The 21,548-nt window shown below is 48.2% G+C and overlaps 1 protein-coding gene across 1 annotated transcript in view; it reads right to left on the bottom strand.

The window, feature by feature from the left end:
* Positions 1-2,191: 2,191 nt before the first annotated feature.
* LOC125621775 (uncharacterized) overlaps positions 2,192-21,548 on the bottom strand; it is a 33,014-nt gene continuing 13,657 nt past the window's right edge. The window contains exons 9-10 of the mRNA XM_048819056.2: positions 2,829-3,043; positions 2,192-2,747 (exon numbers count right to left, since the gene is read on the bottom strand). Of these exons, the coding sequence (XP_048675013.2) occupies positions 2,394-2,747; positions 2,829-3,043 (569 nt within the window). The 3' untranslated portion in view covers positions 2,192-2,393. The remainder of the gene's footprint in view (positions 2,748-2,828; positions 3,044-21,548) is intronic.

Here is a 21,548-nt window from a genome sequence, read left to right as displayed (position 1 = left end):
ATATGTCTCTTTTGAGATGGGCGACCAGAACTACATGCCATATTCAAGCTGTGGGTGTACCATGGATTTATGTAGTGGCATTAGGATATTTTCTGTTCTATTTTCTATCCCTTTTCTAATGGTTCCTGGACTGTGGGGAAAGCATCAATCAGAGCTCAAACTTTACTAACTATAATAAAATCCACAGTAGAGCAAGAGAGGAACAGATAGACCTGTATCTTTGCGCATGCCCAGAGGTGGAAACAAGGGCACCACGGGAAATGTTAGTGCAAAAACATAGGGGCCAACAGAGTTACAGCTTCACGCTGCGAGAACCTTTCACCACTGCCTCCCCTCTGCCAGAGCTGCACACCACGGTGAGAAGTGCGGTTGCAGCCTACCTTTCACTGTGGTGTGTAGCAATATGCATAGTACCTGTACTGTACACGCCACCATAAGTGTAAACAGAGCCTCAGTTGTCTTGTTTCTTCTGTTTCCTTTCTTGGATGAGATGAGATGAAAAGGCTCAGTTCAGATGAGAGTGCTAAGAGCTCAGAGAGATCTGACTTACCAAATTTCAGGCCAATCTGGCTATTTTTATTTATTTTAGAGAAGGGGCAAAAATGGGAATTATTATACACACTCAGTGGCTTTGTAAAGTGTAACCTATAAACCAGTGGTTATTAACCTGGGGTGCATGCACCCCCTGGGGGTGCGAGATGCCCTTTCTGGGGGTGCGAGACATGCCAGATTTTTTTAGAAGGTAAATCATCGAAAACACAAATTAAGCACAGGCACGTAACTACTTTGTTTCATCAAACCTATGTATTTATTAACATTATACATTTAACAATTACTGTAATATACAAACAAAATATAAAATATACAAACAAAATATATCTAGGTTTAAAGAACTGACCTACTTCAATGATTTTTGATAAGGGGTGCGAGAACATATTTTGAGAACCAAAGGGTGCAGGCTGCAGTAAAAGTTAAGAACCACTGCTATAAACCCTTATAAAGAGACGTTGCTGGCAGCCCCATCTTGCCCCATTAAATAAATATGTTTACTCAGGTTCTCACTAGATAAAGGACTCTGGACTCTGGGGAACTCAGCTCATAGAATCATAGAATATAAGAGTTGGAAGGGACCCCAGAAGGTCATCTAGTCCAACCCCCTGCTCGAAGCAGGACCAAATCCCAGTTAAATCATCCCAGCCAGGGCTTTGTCAAGCCTGACCTTAAAAACCTCTAAGGAAGGAGATTCTACCACCTCCCTAGGTAACGCATTCCAGTGTTTCACCACCCTCTTAGTGAAAAAGTTTTTCCTAATATCCAATCTAAACCTCCCCCACTGCAACTTGAGACCATTACTCCTCGTTCTGTCATCTGATACCATTGAGAACAGTCTAGAGCCATCCTCTTTGGAACCCCCTTTCAGGTAGTTGAAAGCAGCTATCAAATCCCCCCTCATTCTTCTCTTCTGCAGGCTAAACAATCCCAGCTCCCTCAGCCTCTCCTCATAACTCATGTGTTCCAGACCCCTAATCATTTTTGTTGCCCTTCGCTGGACTCTCTCCAATTTATCCACATCCTTCTTGAAGTGTGGGGCCCAAAACTGGACACAGTACTCCAGATGAGGCCTCACCAATGTCGAATAGAGGGGAACGATCACGTCCCTCGATCTGCTCGCTATGCCCCTACTTATACATCCCAAAATGCCATTGGCCTTCTTGGCAACAAGGGCACACTGCTGACTCATATCCAGCTTCTCGTCCACTGTCACCCCTAGGTCCTTTTCCGCAGAACTGCTGCCTAGCCATTCGGTCCCTAGTCTGTAGCTGTGCATTGGGTTCTTCCGTCCTAAGTGCAGGACCCTGCACTTATCCTTATTGAACCTCATCAGATTTCTTTTGGCCCAATCCTCCAATTTGTCTAGGTCCTTCTGTCTGAGGAATTAAAGGAGTGGAGCAGGCATCAAAGTTTTTGGGACATCCCTCCCACAGGAAATGGATCCATATAAGTCATGGAGCCCAGCCAGATGTCGCGGTGTATGGAGAGGCGGGGACAAGTCTACAGAGTGAGTGAAAGGCCTGAACTAAGTAGTCTTCCCTCTGTCTCTCTGGCTTCATGGATGAGGAATAGGACATGGGAAAGGAGAGCACCCAAGTCCAAGGAGACTTAGCTAATGGGACTCTTTCTCTCCTGTTTTCCCAGACATTGTCAGGAGGCAGAAGAACCCAGCAACTCGGCAGCAAGGAGCTGATTAGTCATCTCCTTCTTTGCCTGGGGTTTGTAGGCCAGGCAGAGTCAGAGGTCACTGGTCAGCATGGAGTTAGCTGCTGCTGGCTTTTTCCTAGACAGATATTTGACTGTATCCTGCCCATATTTGTGGGATTGGGCAAATGCATTACTCATTTTGGCCAACCTGACTGAGGGCCCGTGGACAATTTCTTTCTCACATGTGTTCTCCGGTGTTTTGTGAGGCCTGTGCTGGATCTGAAGCTTTTCCCACACTCGGGGCATTTATAAGGTTTCTCTCCTGTGTGGAGTCTCCGATGGATAGTGAGAGTTGAGCTGGCCCGGAAGCATTTCCCACACTCAAAGCATTTATAGGGTTTCTCTCCCGTATGGATTCTTTGATGTCTAATGAGGGTCCTGCTGTTTCTGAAGCTTCTTCCGCAGTTGCGGCATACATGAGCTTCATGTCCCATGTGGGTTCTCTGATGGACGACAAGGGCTGAATGAACAGTGTAGCTTTTCCCACACTCAGGGCTTTGATGCGGTTTCACTGACAGGTGTTTCTTTTGATGCTTTTGGAGGGATTCACTCCTGATGAAGGTTTCCACGCTGTCAGGGCATTGGTAGGCTCTCTCCCCGCTATGGATTTTGCGATGCTTATTGAGGGACTTGTTTGCAATGAAGGCTTTCTCACAGTCAGGGCATTTATAGGGTCTCTCCCCCGTGTGCATTCTCTTATGGCTAATGAGGCTTGAGTTGGAGATGAAGCCTTTCCCGCAATCAGGACATCTATAGGGTCTCTCTCCTGTGTGGGTTCTCCGGTGTCTAAGGAGGGATGAGCTACTGCAGAAGCTTTTCTCACACTCGATACATACATGTTTTCTCTGTGCCATCTGTATTCCTTGATGGCTCTTAATGTTGTGGTTTTTGTGACCTTCCCCACTGTGAGTGGATTGAACCCATTTCTTCTCTGGGTAGTTTCCTTGTGGCCTCTCTGGTCTGCCTTGACTCTCACAGGCTAGAGAGACATCCCCTTCTGATCTTCCCGATGACATCTCACCACCTTCCCATTGAGGATCCTCCTCCTCCTTCTCACTCACCATCCCATCACCTGCTGGGACAGAGAGAGAATCCAGACAGGAGTCATTCCCTGTGCTGAGGGGAGGGGAGGAAAGGGAACCTCAGAAATGGGGGAACAAACAAAATAACTGCTGGGAAGATTGAAAAATTAGGAGGCAATTTTCCCCACCCCCAACTCTTTCACCAGAGGAAAGAGAGGAGGGGACCAATTCTGCCTTCACATCCCATCTGAATACTCAGGGGGAGGAAACTACAGCCAAGTCTCAGTCAGGAGGGGTGGGAAACCATGAGTGACATCTGCCATAAGAATACGGCACCTGATGGGCACAAGCCTGACCTGAGTGAGATGAGGAAGAAGTGGAGGCGCTCACGGGGCCTTTGTCATAATCCCACCATTTTCCTTTCCTCAGCCATTGTTTGAGAATGGGTCTAACGGGTTCTTCCTCTGAGCTTTCCTCGGAGCTCTGGATATCTGGGACCCAGGCTTCTTCCCCTCGTTCTAGCTGAGCAAGCAACTCAGGTTGGTAAATCGGAGATCCTGCTTGGGGGAAAGAAACAGGTGACAACAGCGTGAAGCACAGATTTGCAGAGTGTTTGATACAGAGAATGTGCTGTGATTTTTTTCAAACCTAACCTCTTCTTAAAAAAATAAAATCCTCTGCCCACCCACCTGGCTGTTCAAAGCCACAGGACCCTCTGCTAAGAGTGAGGATTTAACTCTTCATGTCTCTTCTGGGAACTCACACAGCCAGATGCCCATCATCAAAGGGGTTCCTAAGTTACATAGAAAACAGCTGCATCTCCATGGATCTGCTCCTTAAAAGCAGAGAGGGGCCAGGTGACTGTGAGAGAATAGTAAAGAGGTTCAGGGCCAGTGAACGCAGTCATTGCCCTGAAAAGTTTGCTATCTAGACAGGGATCAAGGAGTGAGTGTAACAAACAACAAGGGAGAGGGTAGGCTGGTGGAGGGTAATAATGAATAGAACAGGCAGAGACCCATACTAGTAACACCCATGGCCTAAATGAAAATAGTCACATTTTTTAACAAAAGCAACCTCTGTTAAGGAACAAAGTATGTAGGTTACACCGGCAGGATCGGGGACTGTATCATGGGAAGCAGTGACTTTGAAAAGGACTTAGGGGTCATGGCAGATAATCAGCTGAATGTGATCTCCCGGTGCAATGCTATGGCTAAAAGGGTTAACATGATCCTTGGATGTATAAAAGAGGGATATCAAGGAGGATGGGAAATTTATACAGAGTTGATGCGACCATTACTGGACATTGTGTTCAGTTCTGGCATCCACCCTTCAAGCAGGGTGATGAAAAAAATTAGAAAGGTTTCAGAAAAGACGTGTGAGAATGATTCAAGGTCTGGAAAACCTCTCATACTGAGAGAATTAAGAAACTCAAATTGTTTATTTTATCCAAGAGAAGGTTAAGAGGTGACTTGGTCATGGCCTAGAAGCACCAACTGAAGGAGGAGATTTCTGATAACAGAGGGGTTTTCAATCTAGCAAACAAAGGCAGAATAAGATCCAAGGGCTGGAAGCTGCACTAGAGAAATTTGGATTAGAAATAAGATACAATCTTTTTTTAACAGTGAGGACGATTAACCATTGGAACAACTGGCCAAGGGATGAGGCAGATTCTCCATTTCTTTAGATCCAGATTGGATGTCTCTTTAAAAATGATTTGCTCCAGCCCAATCAGTAGTTATGGACTTAAGTGGATGAAATTATCTGGCCTGTATTTTGCAGGAGGTTGGACTAGATGATCATAGTGGTCCCTTGTTGTCTGAATATCCATGAAAATCTGTGTCCATTTTTGAAGTAATCTTTCTTTCTTTCTTTCTTTCTTTCTTTCTTTCTTTCTTTCTTTCTTTCTTTCTTAACCTCAGCCTATTTCTATTATTTTGATAGACTCTGACTCTAATTCCTTGGGAAAAGGACAATGGAAATTCCTCAGGAAAATAAAAATTGGACCATGTCACTCAAAGGTCTAAGTCTAAAATTAACCTGTTCAGGAAAGATGGAAGAAGCTGAACAAGGATACCCAGAGTCAGTTACAGCTGCAGGGAAAAGAGGAAGGTAGCAGAAAAGAAGAATGAACTAATGTACCCAAAGAGGCTAAGGAGACTAATGTGAGATTTTACAAAGCTACCAGGTCAAAAAGGAGCATTGGACAAGGCAGATCCATTAACAAATGGAGGGTAAGGAAAAGAATAATGACTCATAGATGACCAGGCACTAAACTTTATAATGGCCCTCTCCAGCAAGTAAAATATGGAGATGCTAGTTGTGGACCCATAGTTAAGATTGACATTAAGGCTAATTTTGCACTTAAAGCAGGATTCCGCCTCAATGTTATGTCTGAAGAACACAGTGTAAACTCCTCAAAATTGCAGCACTTACGTTTTGAACATGGAATCTTTTTTTTGAGAATTTGCTAGTAAATCCATTAATTAGTTTACAAGTTAAAAATAATTAAATAATGGGTCCTTTAAGAAATTTTACCACTTGGTGTCTCACTTTTTTCATTTCAAGTGATCTTAGTAACGTAATAATGCAGATTCTTTAAACTTCCCTTATAGTTAAAACTCACTGGCATCTTCTATATAAGTTTAATTTGAAGGGCTTTTGTGTGTGTGTGTGTTTGTTTTTAAGATTCATGGTCATTTATTGCCGTCATTGTTCATAAATGAAAATTTCTCCTCCAATAGAATAATCTTCAGAAAGTTCCGTGAAGCCCTGCTCTATTTCAAAATGGCTGCCATCTCCTTTTGTTCTCAGTGAGACTAATCCAGCAGTTCTCAAACTTCATTGTACCGTCACCCCCTTCTGACAACAAAAAATGCTACATGACCCCAGGAAGGGGGGGCCAAAGCCAGAGCCCCACCTCCCCAGACAGGGGGCTAAAATTGAAGCCCACAGGCTTCAGCCCTCGTTGGGGGGGCCTGTAACCTGAGCCCCACCGCCCAGGGCTGAAGCCCTCGAGCTTCGGCTTTGGCCCCAGGTGGTGGGGCTCGGGCTTCAGTTTCAGCCCCAGACCACAGCAAGTCTAACAGCAACCCTGGCAACCCCATTAAAACAGGGTTGCAACCCACTTTGTTGTCCTGATCCACAGTTTGAGAACCGCTGTCTGCAGGCTGCCCTTAGCAAAGATGGCCACAGTCTCCATTCATTACTACTCTCTGACTCCTGACAACCTACGGTATGTCTACACTACAATAAAAAACCTGGCACCGAGTCTCAGCACTTGGGCTCCAGCCCAAAAAAGGGAAGAAGGAGGATCCTGGGAACTACAGGCCAGTCAGCCTCACTTCAGTCCCTGGAAAAATCATGGAGCAGGTCCTCAAAGAATCAATCCTGAAGCACTTGCATGAGAGGAAAGTGATCAGGAACAGCCAGCATGGATTCACCAAGGGAAGGTCATGCCTGACTAATCTAATCGCCTTTTCTGATGAGATTACTGGTTCTGTGGATGAAGGGAAAGCAGTGGATGTATTGTTTCTTGACTTTAGCAAAGCTTTTGACACGGTCTCCCACAGTATTCTTGTCAGCAAGTTAAGGAAGTATGGGCTGGATGAATGCACTACAAGGTGGGTAGAAAGCTGGCTAGATTGTCGGGCTCAACGGGTAGTGATCAATGGCTCCATATCTAGTTGGCAGCCGGTATCAAGTGGAGTACCCCAAGGGTCGGTCCTGGGGCCGGTTTTGTTCAATATCTTCATAAATGATCTGGAGGATGGTGTGGATTGCACTCTCAGCAAATTTGCGGATGATACTAAACTGGGAGGAGTGGTAGATACGCTGGAGGGGAGGGATAGGATACAGAAAGACCTAGACAAATTGGAGGATTGGGCCAAAAGAAATCTGATGAGGTTCAATAAGGATAAGTGCAGGGTCGTGCACTTAGGACGGAAGAACCCAATGCACAGCTACAGACTAGGGACCGAATGGCTAGGCAGCAGTTCTGCGGAAAAGGACCTAGGGGTAACAGTGGACGAGAAGCTGGATATGAGTCAGCAGTGTGCCCTTGTTGCCAAGAAGGCCAATGGCATTTTGGGATGTATAAGTAGGGGCATAGCGAGCAGATCGAGGGACGTGATCGTTCCCCTCTATTCGACATTGGTGAGGCCTCATCTGGAGTACTGTGTCCAGTTTTGGGCCCCACACTTCAAGAAGGATGTGGATAAATTGGAGAGAGTCCAGCGAAGGGCAACAAAAATGATTAGGGGACTGGAACACATGCATTATGAGGAGAGGCTGAGGGAGCTGGGATTGTTTAGCCTGCAGAAGAGAAGAATGAGGGGGGATTTGATAGCTGCTTTCAACTACCTGAAAGGGGGTTCCAAAGAGGATGGCTCTAGACTGTTCTCAATGGTATCAGATGACAGAACGAGGAGTAATGGTCTCAAGTTGCAGTGGGGGAGGTTTAGATTGGATATTAGGAAAAACTTTTTCACTAAGAGGGTGGTGAAACACTGGAATGCGTTACCTAGGGAGGTGGTAGAATCTCCTTCCTTAGAGGTTTTTAAGGTCAGGCTTGACAAAGCCCTGGCTGGGATGATTTAACTGGGAATTGGTCCTGCTTTGAGCAGGGGGTTGGACTAGATGACCTTCTGGGGTCCCTTCCAACCCTGATATTCTATGATTCTATGCTTCTATGATTCTAAGCCTGAATCTCTACACTGCAATTTTATAGCCCCACAGCCCCAGCCTGAGTCAGCTGACCTGGGCCAGCAGCAGCCATGCTGCAGGTCTTTGATTGCAGTGTAGACATACCCATAAAGGGCAGCTTGGCTGAATTCCCCCTTGAGAACAATGAGAGAGGGCAGCTATTTTGAAAAAGGATAATTTTGTGTGAATTTCTCTGAAAGATAAGATTTTACTTGCCAGCCTCTGTGGAAGGATAAAACTTTCTGTCATGACAAATAACAGCAAACAGTGACCCGTAGTCCTAAATCTTTATTTTCAAAAGCTGCACATTGCACCACACCAATTCAACCAGGGTTTAAAGTGCACTGGTTCCAAATGGGTCAGACATATTTTTAGTACTGCATTGGGGAGAGAAACCTCTCTGATTGGCTGACTTCGCTACTGCCCCACATCCTGGGTATGGGCAGCCAATCAGGGCTGCTGCAGGAGGCAGGCAGAGCTTTCCTCCCTCCCCTCAGGAACCAGCACTATTCTCACAGTAGCTCAGTTTGGCTCTGCTCCCTTGTCCCCCACCATGAACAACATGACAACTCCTCTGCTTCTCTCCTCTCTCCCTGCAACACCTGGCCTGGAAGCAGGGATGGTGGAGGGGACCATAGTGCCGACCCTCCCCCCCGGGTTGGGACAGGGGTTGAAGAGCCCCAGGAGCTGTAGGAGGGGCAGAGTTGGCACGGGGGGTGGGGGTGGGGACAGAAGAGATGTGGGAGAAGAACAGATGGGGCCTGGAGGCCAAAATTAGTGGCAGGGTCTAAGGATAAATAGATGTGGGGGTGATGGTAGACCCCCATTTCAGGTAGGAGGGGAAAACTTTGTGTGTGTGTGTGTGCATGCACTCACGCATGTGTGTTTGTTTGAATACATGTGTGTACATGTGTGTGCATGCACTCATGCACTGGGGAATGTGAGGTGTAGGAGGGAGGGAGTGTGTGCAGGGAGTTGCAGAGAGGCACGGGGAAGTTAGGGGTGTTTTCAGGGGACTGGGGGATTTGGGGAGCATGTGTACTGTGGGAAACAGGGATGCAAAGCAGCTGTCAACCCAACTGGACGGTATGCTCTGCTTGCTTTGTGCTGCTCCGAAGTGGTGTAAAGCAGCCACAGCCTACGGCTGAATCTGGCTGGCGCTGCCAAATGTCGCTTGTCTTGCGTGGCACCCATGCATCTTGCCAGGCTTGTCTGCACTCCCGATGCCCAGCTGGGGCGTCATATTCAGCAGGGTTGCAGGAATGGGCTGCAATTTTGCCTCATGGCTGCCAGAGGCTCCCGGGGAACCTGCTGAGTGGGCAGCCATGTGGCTTCCATTTCACTGTTTCCCTGCCCATATCCAGCAGTGGGGAGCAGTAAGCAGTGGCAGCAGAGTCAGCAGGTCTCAGGCTCCACCACCCAGCAAGCAGCCAGCTCCACATGAACATTCCCAGCCAACTACTCCCATACCCAGCCATCGGCCATCCCTGCCAGCTGCCTCCATCTACCCCTGAAGCTCCCAAGCTGCTCCTATCTTCCCCCCTTGATTTGTATGAAAATCTACCTACACTAGCCATCACCCAGCTGACCCAGACACACCCACAAAGCCAGCTGTCCCCAAATCTCTACCCCCCCGGCACTGAGCTGTTCCATCTCCCCCCACCACTAGACACCCCACAAGCCCACCTACCCTGGCTTCCCCCTCCACACACAGACAGCCCCGACCTACTCCCCAGACACCGTCAGTACGCCTGCCCACCTGCCAAGTTTCATGCAACTTCATGTCCTGTCCCTTCATGATTTGGGACAAGATGTATTGTCCTCAAGCCTTGGGCGACAGGGGATGGATCACTTGATGATTACCCATTCTGTTCATTCCCTCTGGGGCACCTGGTGTTGGCCACTATAGGAAGACAGGATACTGGACTAGATGGACCTTTGGTCTGACCCAGTATGGCTGTTCTTATGTTCTTAAGACGGAGCTTATGGCCACATACAAATTATGCAAATGATGGTTTAATTTGCATAAAATGTCACACATGGAGTTGTACAAACTTGGCAGCTATGTCTAGTCTAAATGTTAAAATAAAAATAAAAGATTTGCTGTTGATCCCATGTTTATTCAAGCAATGAGAAATAGCCCATGGTAACATTCTCTTTGGGCTTCTTGCTTACTGTTCATGCATGCCATTTTTAATTTAAATAAACAAATACATGTTTTGCTTGGGAATTTCTATGTTAAGAACTGGGATAGAAATTGAGATTACACATCAGTAATGTAGGGTAATTATACATTATATGGAGACTGTAATTATCTCAAATCAAGTATTATAAGACCAGGAAATTCAGAGTTAAATAACCTAAAAAAACAACAAAAATCCAAACATGTTAAGGTATGAAATATCTAACAGAATGTTGGGAATCATTAAGAAAGGGATAGATAATAAGACAGAAAATATCATGTTGCCTCTATATAAATCCTTGGCACTCCCATATCTTGAATACTGCGTGCAGACGTGGTTGTCCAATCTCAAAAAAGATATATTGGAATTGGAAAAGATTCAGAAAAGGGCAACAAAAATGAGTAGGGGTTTGGAACAGCTTCCATCTGATGAGAGATTAATAAGACTGGGACTTTTGAGTTTGGAAAAGTGATGACTAAGGGGGGATATGATAGAGGCCTATAAAATTATGACTGGTGTGGAGAAAGTAAATAAGGAAGTGTTATTTACTCCTTCTCATAAAACAAGAACTAGGGATCACCAAATGAAATTAATAAGCAGCAGGTTTAAAACAAACAAAAGGAAGTATTTCTTCACACAATGCACAGTCAACCTGTGGAACTCCTTGCCAGGGGATGTTGTGAAGGCCAAGACACTAATAGGGTTAAAAAAAGAACTAGATAAGTTCATGGAGGATAGGTCCATCAATGGTTGTTAGCCAGGATGGGCAGGGACAGTGTCCCTAGCCTCTGTTTGCCAGAAGCTGGGAATGGACAACAGGGGATGGATCACTTCATGATTACCTGTTCTGTTCATTCCCTCTGGGGCACCTTGCAATATCCATTGTCAGAAGACAGGATACTGGGCTAGATGGACCTTTGGTCTGATCCAGTGTGGCCATTCTTATGTACACAAACCACCTTAACTCATCCCTATGATGATGCCATGGGGGGAAGGAGGAGCAAAATCAAATGTGTCTTTAAAAATCAATTGAATCTGATCTCGGACAATGAACCTTAAAATGCTTTAAGTGTGACCTACTGGGTACAGCACGATCCTGTCACTCTCAAGATAGAGCTCTGCTGCTGGGTGATTGTGGCCAAGTCACATCATGGCTCTGTGCCTTGGTTTCCCCACCGGTACAGTGGGGATAATGATACTGCCCTCCTTTGTGAAGCCCTTTGCACTCTACTGATTAAAAGAGGTATGGTTATTGTGTGGTCTCACTGCAGGGTGGAGTTAAAGCCATCTGGGTGCCCTAACTGTGTGTTTCCAGAGCTTAAAGCATTTATAATTCTTTTGAGTGTCACACTAATTCTGAATTTCCTGGGCTTGTAACACTTGGCTCTGGGAGAATTACAGCATCCCTGTGACTTATTTGACCCTAAATTATTGGTCTGTCCTCTCAAACTTACTTCCAGGGTTTTGTATGGGAATAGAAAGGGAGTGTGCACAGTTACCTGGAGAAATCTGGCAGTGCACCGGTGTGGGAGCGGGAATGGTCTCCCTAGGGTAGGGTTGGGAGCCCCATCACTCAGAATATTTGAATCAAGGACTGGCCAAAGCACTAGAAAATGCACCACAGGGAACAATCCTGCCTTGGCTCAGGGAGATGGATGGCATCGGGATTTTCCCCTCTACCCCTTACTTATCCCATGGAAGTGAGTGAGCAGGGAATGGTCTCTATTAAGAACATAAGAATGGCCATACTGGGTCAGAGCAAAGGTCCACCTAGCCCAGTATCCTGTCTTCCAACAGTGGCCAATGCCAGGTGCCCCAGAGGGAGTGAACAGAACAGGTGATCATCAAGTGATCCATCCCCTCTCGCCCATTCCCAGCTTCTGGCAAACGTGGGCTCTGGAAAAGTCTGATCCCTCTGATATCTACAGCTCCAGTAGAGCATCCAGGGCCCTTCAGAGACCCCCACCAGTTCTCCTAACCAAGTGGCGAGGAATCCTTACCCATTGTGAGCACTGTCCTGCAATGCTTTGGCACAGCATCCCCGAAGGGGGCTCTCTGAGCAGGGTCCAGCAGAGCCCACTGCTCCTCTGTGGCACAGACGGTCACCTCCTCGAAAGCCTCTGGCACCTGAAACAGCATCCTCCACTCAGGACCAGCACCCGCAGCAGTACGCCCCCAGCTCAGCCATGGGCAGGGCATGAGAACAGCCTCACCCCCAGGCACAGGGTGCAGGAATTCTCACACACACACAAACCCACCAGCAGCTCCCTGAAAATCCCCTACCTGAGCTGGCTCCACCACAGCCATTTCCCTTCCCTGTCCCCTGGGAGGACGGGTCAGCCTGGAGTGAAACGTGGTCCTTATTCTGCAGCCTGTCAGGGTGAGAAAGGTGATGGAGGAGGTTTCAGAAGACTTTGGTCCATTTCACACCCCGATTGCCCCCCCCCTCCCCCGCAGAGAGACTAGTTCTAAACTCTGTGAGGCTGGGAAAACCCTGGGGCACTTTATTCCAGTGCAGACCCAGCCCCTCCCACCAGGACCAAACCCACCCAGACATTGGTGCCCCCCCCCCAGGTACTGAGCCTCTCAGCCAAGTGCAGAACCAAAGGAGCCGCACTGGGGGTCCCCCTGACACTGTCCCCAGGGCAGCGCATCCCCCCAGCAGCGCGGGGACCAGGCAGAGGCAGGAACTGGCTTTTCCTCTCCCTGCGCCTCCCCTTGTCCCAGGAAAGTCAATCTGCCCGGGGTGCTGCAGGGAATGGGGCTGGGCAGGGCTGGGAGCCGGGAACCTCCCTCCCCACTGATTGCTCCTCCTGCCCCTGCCAGTCTCTGCCCCTGTCTCCCTCCTGCCCCCTCGGGCTGGGAGACTCGGTCCCTGGCTCGGTCCTGGGCGGTCGCTCTCCCGGCGCTGGCTCGGCTTCTGCAGGCGCTCGGGGGGCAGAGCCTGGGGGGGTCGGGGGGCCAGCAGCTCCGGGACTCGCAGACCCCCGCCCCCCCGGGAGCAGAGCTGGGGCGAGGAGGGGCCGTTAGTGCAGAGTCACTTTCCTGCCCGGCCCCGGCCCTTTCCCCGGGTCTCTCCCCTCACCTGCAGGCTCCGGCTCAGGGGCTGGTGTCGGCAGAGCCCGGGGCTGCCCCACGGGCTAGTTCCAGCCACCGCAGAAAGTTCCCATCTCCCAGCACAGAGCCCACTGGGGGAGCAGCAGCTGCACATCAGGCTCCCAGATCACAATGGAGACGGAGGCAGCGGCAGCAACAGCAGCATCTGACCCAGGAATCCCAGAGACCCCACCTCCCCCCTGCGGAACAAACACAGACAGAGAACTCACAAGGTTGCCCTCCCTTAGCAATAGCCACAGCCCTCTGGTGGCAGCGGGTACTTAAACCTCCTCCCTGTGCCCCGGCCCATCATTGTGCTCCTAGCAAGTGTGGGTGGGGGCCCCAACCATCCACTCCCTGGAAAGTGTTGGTGGGAGGAACCCACCTTGCACACCCACCTCTAGGCAAGGTGGCTTTGTGCTGGGTCATCAGGGTGAGTGCTGGGGGAGGTGCCAGAGGTTGGGAGGGGAAAAGCAGCTGGGGAGTTCCCAGCCCTGGGGATTTTATTGCAAAACTCATGATATTTGTGTTTCTTTAAAATTTTCACGTCGTCCCATGATCGCCAGCATCTGCCTTGCAATTTCTCCCTCAGCCAAAGCAATCCCCATCCCCCAATTACTTTCTGTGGGCCTGAGTCCACGCTGCTCTCTCAGAAAATACCTGCCATTCCCCAGGAAGCTGCCCCCCAATAAATAGTTTGGCCGACTCCTGTTGTTCAGTCAATGAGTCTGAACCCAGGCTGTTCATTAGTGAAGACGAGGGCCGATCTATGGCTAGGGATGTGGGGAGCGGAAGGAAACTGGGTGCGGGAGTAGAGGTGGGAGAGAAAAAAGGTAAGGAGAAAGAGTATGTGAAGGAATTAGAGGGGATAATATGTGGACAGGAGACTGGGGAAGTGAAGGAGGAGAATGTGAGTGGAGGAGAAGATGGGGTGGGGTAGGGTGCCATACAGGAAAGGGAGGAATGACACAATGATAGCAGAGGGAGATGTTTGCCAGAAGCTGGGAATGGGCGACAGGGGATGGATCACTTGATGATCACCTGTTCTGTTCATTCTCTCTGGGGCCCCTGGCCTTGGCCACTGTAGGAAGACAGGATACTGGGCTAGATGGTCTGACCCAGTGTGGCCGTTTTTATGTTCTTATGAGATGGAAGGGGTAGAAAGGCAGCTCCCCAATGCCTGGAGTTAGGAGAAGTAAATCCCCTTTGCCCACCCTACAGAGAAGTTTACAAGTTTCCGTGTGCATTTAAATTTTGCATAAGGGCTGCTGTCACACTGATTGGGTGCCAGCAGCTTCATCCTGAAAGCTCGTAAATCACAAGGTACATACACACATACACACACACACAATTTACACTATCTTAAAGGCAGTTTCTTGATTTTGAGTTATAACTCATGAACGTCAAGCATTTGGGGTGGTTAATACTGCAAACAGCCTATAAGGAGCCACCATCTTCTCCAAGGGCAGCTTGTCTTCCTGCCCCTTGGCAATAAGAGGAGGTGCTGATGGTTTGGCGACAGCTGGCTTTGCTAAGAGGATCCCATAGCCTCACTCCCATTGAGAACAATAGGAGATAGAGGCTGCCATATAAGAGATGGCATTCTCTGGAGGAGAACGTTATCCACCAATCTCTGAGGAAACCTAAATTTTCAGTTACGTAGAATAATGTCACCCAAATTAACATTAATGATAAAAATTCTTTTCCAAAGCTACTTGTCATGGTTAAGTGGTACACGAGCACCTGGCCCTGACAAAAAGGTTCCCTGAGTTTAATCAGGGAGGGACTCCCAAGGAGAAGGGAAGCTTCTGAGAAGAGGAGCTCACCAGAGCAGGAATCCTTGGAGATACTCGGCATTCAGGTAGGCCTGATCTCAGCAAAAGGATCTCCCAAACAGAGGTGGAAGGCTAGGCTGCCAGGAACTATGTGATGCCCTGGGGAAGAGCTGCAGCTGACAGATCTCCACAAGTCATTTAGGAGGACCCACACTGTGAAAATTTTTCACACCCCATGAATTTTTCACACCCCTTCCAAACTTTTCACACCCACCTGGCAAATTTTCACACCTCATGCAAACCTCTATTCACACCCATAAGTGAAGATTGGCCGGAGCGGGTAAGGACACTAAGAGGGGCATGACATAGGTCTGGTTCCCAATTATGGGCTATGGGGCACAGGCATGATTTCTGATGGTAGCACCTCCTCTCAGTCAGTGCTGAGATGGGTCTATAAATCACAGCCCTCGATGTCCCCCATAATTGCCATGTGCATTCATTTTTATTCCTGAGGTAAGTCAGCCCCTGTGACCCACTCTGCAGCTTCCCCATCCTCGCCTCTGCCAATCAATCTCAATCTAGGTCTCTGCTTAGGCCCAACCAGGAGTGTGAGCCAATCGGTGGCACCTTGTGGGCAGTGGGACCTCCAAGTCCCAGGTCAACCAGAGAGAGTATCTAAGCCAGAAATCTGGCCTCCAGCACTGAGCTCTTGGTTGGCAACAGCACCCCGGAAGCACTTAAGCCCTTCAAGTATGAAAGTGGCCATCTTGTTCCAAGAGCACATTTTCAGAAATTGTGGAAAGACAGAGAGGAAACATGGACTCCTTCACCATCCCAGTGAGAATTATGGAATTTGTTTTAGCTCCCACAGTGCTTGGACAGCTGCAGAGAAAGTGCTACCTCAGAGACTGCTCTGAGGACACGGAAGGGGAGGCTGAGAAGAGCCATTTGGTGAAGTCGCTGCTGAAGTCCCTGGAATCTAACTGGGAGAACCAAGCTATCGTGTTGTCTGACAAGCATGTTGCCTGCCATAGTCTGAACCCATGGAAGAGGAGACCTCTTTTGAGGCTGGGGGGAGGGTCTCCCTTGAACATAATAGCCATACTGGGTCAGACCAAAGGTCCATCTAGCCCAGTATCCTGTCTTCCGACAGTGGCCAATGCCAGGTGCCCCAGAGGGAATGAACAGAATAGGCAGTCATTAAGTGATCCATCCCCTGTCACCCATTCCCAGCTTCTGGCAAACAGAGGCTAGGGACACCACCCCTGCCAATAGCCATTGATGGACCTATCCTCCAGGAACTTGTCTAGTTCCTTTTTGAACCCTGTTACAGTCTTGGCCTTCCCAACATGCTCTGGCAAGAAGTTTCACAGGTTGACTGTGCATTCTGTGAAGAAATATTTTCTTGTGTTTCTTTTAAATCTGCTGCCTATTAATTTCATTTGGTGCTTTGAACGACAGAGCCACGTTGCAGGTAAATAAAGTATAAAATATGGAGGGGCTGAGGATGTTGGGGGCTAGGAACAGACCGCAGCTGTTGAAATCTAAAACGGTTGCCTACCAGTTGTTTCTTTTCTGAAAATCTCTCAACAGCAGGATGATGTTTTTCTAGTGGCCTTTGAGAACCTACACATTGGTAGTCCTGTGCGGATGAATTTATCTCATATCAGGTGTCTCAAGATGAGACATGGAGCTCAAGAAGAAATGCTGAGTAAGAACAAACTGAAGCTCTGAATCTGTAATAGTTTTTTTCTCCTGCTGATAATAGCCTATCTTAATTAATTAGCTTCTTACTCCACCTTTTCATGTTCTCTGTATGTCTATATATCTTCTTACTATATGTTCCATTCTATGCATCTGATGAAGTGGGCTGTAGCCCAAGAAAGCTTATGCTCAAATAAATTTGTTAGTCTCTAAGGTGCCACAAGTACTCCTGTTCTTTTTGTGGATACAGACTAACACGGCTGCTACTCTGAATCTGTAATAGTATGGCTCATGATGGGCATTTTCCAGGGGCATCTGGAAAAAGTTGTGTTTAACCAAGTGATTAATAAAACTTGTTTTCTGTTTAAATTTTTTGTTGTGAACACGACACCTCCATACTCATGTTAGCAAAAGACATCACAGCTACACAGGCAGCTCTGTTAAAGAAAATGTATTACTTCCCAAGAAGGGTGGGAGCTTTGAACCCTGTTTTTCAAGCAGCCAAAAAGCATACTAAAGCTTTGACTAGAAGGCAAGTCACAATATGGCTTTCAGACCAGGATGCTTACCCTTTAAACAAACCAGAACAACTCTGTTTTAAAAGAAATAAGGCTATCGATTCAGATGTGGATGCATAATGGCAGGCAGATTTGGTGGATATGCATCAGACCTCCAAACACAGTGGTGGTTTTAAGCACATCTTAACGGTGATAAGACATTCTGTCTAAACATGATTGGGCCTTAGGCCTAAAAGACAAGACTGAAGACATAGTATGTAAGGCCTCTGAATCTATTTTTGATGAAGGGCACATACCCCTAATTACAGACTGATCAGGGAGAAGAATTTTTAAACAAGCAAGATAGTCAAAACAACATAAGAATCACCATTTTGTTACTAATATTCAAGTCAAAGCGGGGATTATGGAGTGATTTAACAGAACTTTAAAATCGAAGATGTGGTGGCATTTTATGAGCCACGCCACCTTTTGCTACATCAGTGTGTTACCAGTTTATAAAGAGTTTATAAAGAGTTTCAGCCAAAACTTTCACCAAACTATTTGTAGCAGGCCTGTTGATGTTGATGAGACCTCAAATTCTCTGAAGGTGTGGGAAATGGCTTATGGAGAGAGTTTTAAATAAAATCACTGTTCCTTCTTTTAGAAAAGGATCTAAAACCAAAGAAGTTGTTGACAAAGGTTTTACGAATAAACATTTACTGATGAAATATTCATTGTGGATGAAGCCTTAACCAAACAAACAAAGGAAATATTTCTTCCCACAACGTGCAGTCAACCTGTGGAACTCTTTGCCAGAGAATGTTGTGAAGGCCAAGACTATAACAGGGTTCAAAAAGGAACTAGATAAGTTCTTGGAGGATAGGTCCATCAATGGCTATTAGTCAGGATGGGCAGGGATGGTGTCTCCAGCCTCTATTTGCCAGAAGCTGGGAATGGGTGATGGGATGGATCACTTGATGATCACCTGGTCTGTTCATTCCCTCTGAAGCACCTGGCATTGGCCACTGTCGGAAGACAAGATACTGGGCTAGATGGACGGTTGGTCTGACCCAGTATGGCCATCCTTATGTTCTTAACCAAGAGACAGAGGCCTGCATACAAGTTAAAAGATAACAGGGATGAGACAGTCATTGGTTCTTCTTACTCTGAAGACTTACAAAAAGATAAACCCAAACAGGGCAGGATTTAGAGGGCTGAAATGCTTCTAGCTGAGAAAGGAAAGGGGAGAAAAAAAGGGGTTGCTGCTAATGGCCTGTGATGGGATGGGATCTGAGTTACCCAGGAAAGAATTTTCTGTAGCATCTGGCTGATGAATTTTGCCCATATGCTCAGGGTTTAGCTGATCACCATATTTGGGGTCGGGAAGGAATTTTCCTCCAGGGTAGATTGGTAGACGCCCTAGAGTTTTTTCGCCTTCCTCTGTAGCATGGGGCACGGGTCACTTGCTGGACGATTCTCTGCTCCTTGAAGTCATTAAACCACGATTTGAGGACTTCATAGGTGAGGTTTTTCGCAGGAGTGGGTGGGTGAGATTCTGTGGCCTGCATTGTGCAGAAGGTCAGACTAGATGATCATAGATTCATAGAATATCAGGGTTGAAAGGGACTTCAGGAGGTCACCTAGTCCAACCCCCTGCTCAAAGCAGGACCAATCCCCAATTTTTGCCCCAGATCCCTAACTGGCCCCCTCAAGGATTGAACTCATAACCCTGGGTTTAGCAGGCCAATGCTCAAACCACTGAGCTATCCCTCCCCCCTAATAATCATAATGGTTCCTTCTGACCTTAGGATCTATGAATCTATGAAATGGTTGGGCTGGCCCAATGGATTTAACAGTTGGGTGGAAGTCTCAATTCTATGACATTTAGACGTAAAATAAAACAATTACACCTGCAAGAAGGAGTGGGGGGAAAAGAGTCACAAGAGCTTTTACATCACTTTATCTAGCAATGCTTGCTCGGAGGTTTTCCCCCCAAAACATCAGCTTGACCTTTACTATAAGCTAGTTAAATCCCTGGATCTCGTAGAGGCCTGGGAGGTGGGTTGAGTTTCTAATGTGCCGGGGGGTGCTCCCCCCAGGTCTGCCCCCACTCCACCCCTTCCCCCAAGGCCCTGCCCCCAACCTGCCTCTTCCCACCCCCGCTGTGCCTCCATCCTGGCTCTTCCCGCCCTGTTCTGCTCCCTCCTCTGAGCATGGCCCATCCCCACTCCTCCTTCCCCAGTGCCTCTTGCACACTGCAGAACAGCTGATCCACAGCAGGTGGGAGGCACTGGAGCGGGGTGGGGGAGGCACTGACCAGCGGGGCTGCAGCATGTGGGAGGCGCTGGGGGGAGGGGGAGGTGCTGATAGGGCAATTGCCGGTGGGTGCTAAGCACTCACCATTTTTTTCCATGGGTGTCCCGGAGCACTCATGGAGTTGGCACCTATGGGGGGTGTGTGGAAATACAATACCCACACCACTGGAACAGTATCACTGAAGCCATCCCTTTTGAAGTTACTCATGGAGCTAAGAAATGGAGCTTCTTCCTAGACACACTTATTACGCATCCATACCCAAATTACTGGATCACATGGACAAAACCGCAGCTAGGCAACTGGTACCGCTTGAGGCGGTCATGAACTATGATCTCATGGGTAGAAGAAAAGTTAGACTTAACTCCTCTGAGGGCACTTATGCTTTTGCTACCAGTGGGCAGCTAGCCAGTATATTGGGATTGTTCTCTGATGGTAGTATAAAAAGAAATCCCCTTCTCAGCAGACATTGCAGGGGCTTTCAGAGGAGCATTGGTTGGGACGTTTCTGCAGTTGGGAGTCAGAGGAGTGAGGGGAAATTTAGAAGGGGTTGGTATAGTGCAGGGAAGAGTGGGGTGAAGAGGAGGCCCCAGTTGTGCAATGGAGGGTACTGGGGACTTCGTCTCTGTCTTCTCCAAACCCGCACGTCTACGACTGTCCCCCACATCTGCCACCCCCATCAAAAAATGGCCCCACACACTGCATGCTGCTCCCGGCGCTGTTCCGGCATCCTCTCCACAGCTCCTCCACTTGCAGCACCCACAATGATGCTCTTTTCTCCATGGGGAGGACAGTTGGGGATGGACAACCAGGCTCGACAGGCAAAGGGACGGGAGACAAAGAGATGATGCAGGGGCGGTGAAATGACTAACGTGCAGCCAGGGAATTCTGTGGCCAGGATAATCAATGCTAAGGTGCTAAAGCTGCACTCTGGTATGTGGGGGTGTTGAAAAAATATTTTTTATAAATTAATTGCCCCAAAACTTAATTAGTGCAGAGTTAAGATTGCTCAGTGTGGTGCCTGGTGCCCTTCCAGAATGTGGAGAGTGGCTAAACTGAAACCTCTAAAAATCAGGCAATACAAAGCGAAGGTAGATGCCACCCCAGCAGCGCCATCTCTTTGAGTGATGTCCTAACGCACCATTAACACACTTACTAGCACTCTGCCCTTGCGCTTTGGGAACCAGGGCACATGAACATGCCTGGGGAGATGAGGATGTGCAACAAATATTTTATTATGAATTTATTTGGAAAAAGAGAAACCAATAGAGGGAAAGACTTCCATGAGAAATAGACTCCACAAAATCTGCACCTCCAGAATAACAAGACCTCTCTCAGCCCCCATCCAGAAACATGGAGGGGCGGGAAGAGGGGAACATGGACAGGAACAAGGAGGCCAAGGCTGGGGACGCAGCTGCGGATGGGTCTGTGGCTGGGAGCAGAGCCGCAGACGGGCCCTCAGCCAGATGTGGAGCAGCAGTGAGACTGGGGCCGAGGTCAGATGCAGGGCCAGGAGCCAGGGTCGCACCTGGGGGTAGGGCCAGAGCAGAGCTGGGAGCGGGGTGTGGCTGGGTGGTGCTCCCTCCCCGTCCCCCATGGGAGCTGGCTTGGCCCACCAAGCCCTCCTGAACGTTCCTCCATGGCTCCCTAAGGGGGGGCCACCCCACAGTTTGGGAACCTTGCATCATTCTATTCCCTCTGCAAGTTCCCTGTGTGCCTCCCTCCCATCGCCTCTATTTCAGGTTCCCCCATTCCTCCCACCCCCATGCCAAGGGCTCCCAGGCTCCCATTTTTCCCTAAACATTTTAAACTCTGCTGGGACTACAGGGCTCAGATGGGGGGTGTTGCTAGCTGGAAGGTATCAATAGTTGCCATCAATGAGATTGTAACATCACTCCTGAGTTGCGGAAGGCAGATGAAAGTATTGTTGTCCTTTGGCTGCATAAGCTCTTTCAAACCCTCCAGTGCATGAATACCATCCCCCATGACTGGAAGAAG

This window comes from Caretta caretta, chromosome 14 (assembly GCF_965140235.1).
Source record: "Caretta caretta isolate rCarCar2 chromosome 14, rCarCar1.hap1, whole genome shotgun sequence".
NCBI lineage: Eukaryota > Metazoa > Chordata > Testudines > Cheloniidae > Caretta > Caretta caretta.
The sequence above is the reverse complement of the archived record's forward strand: the minus strand, read 5'-3'. Positions and strand labels throughout refer to the sequence as shown.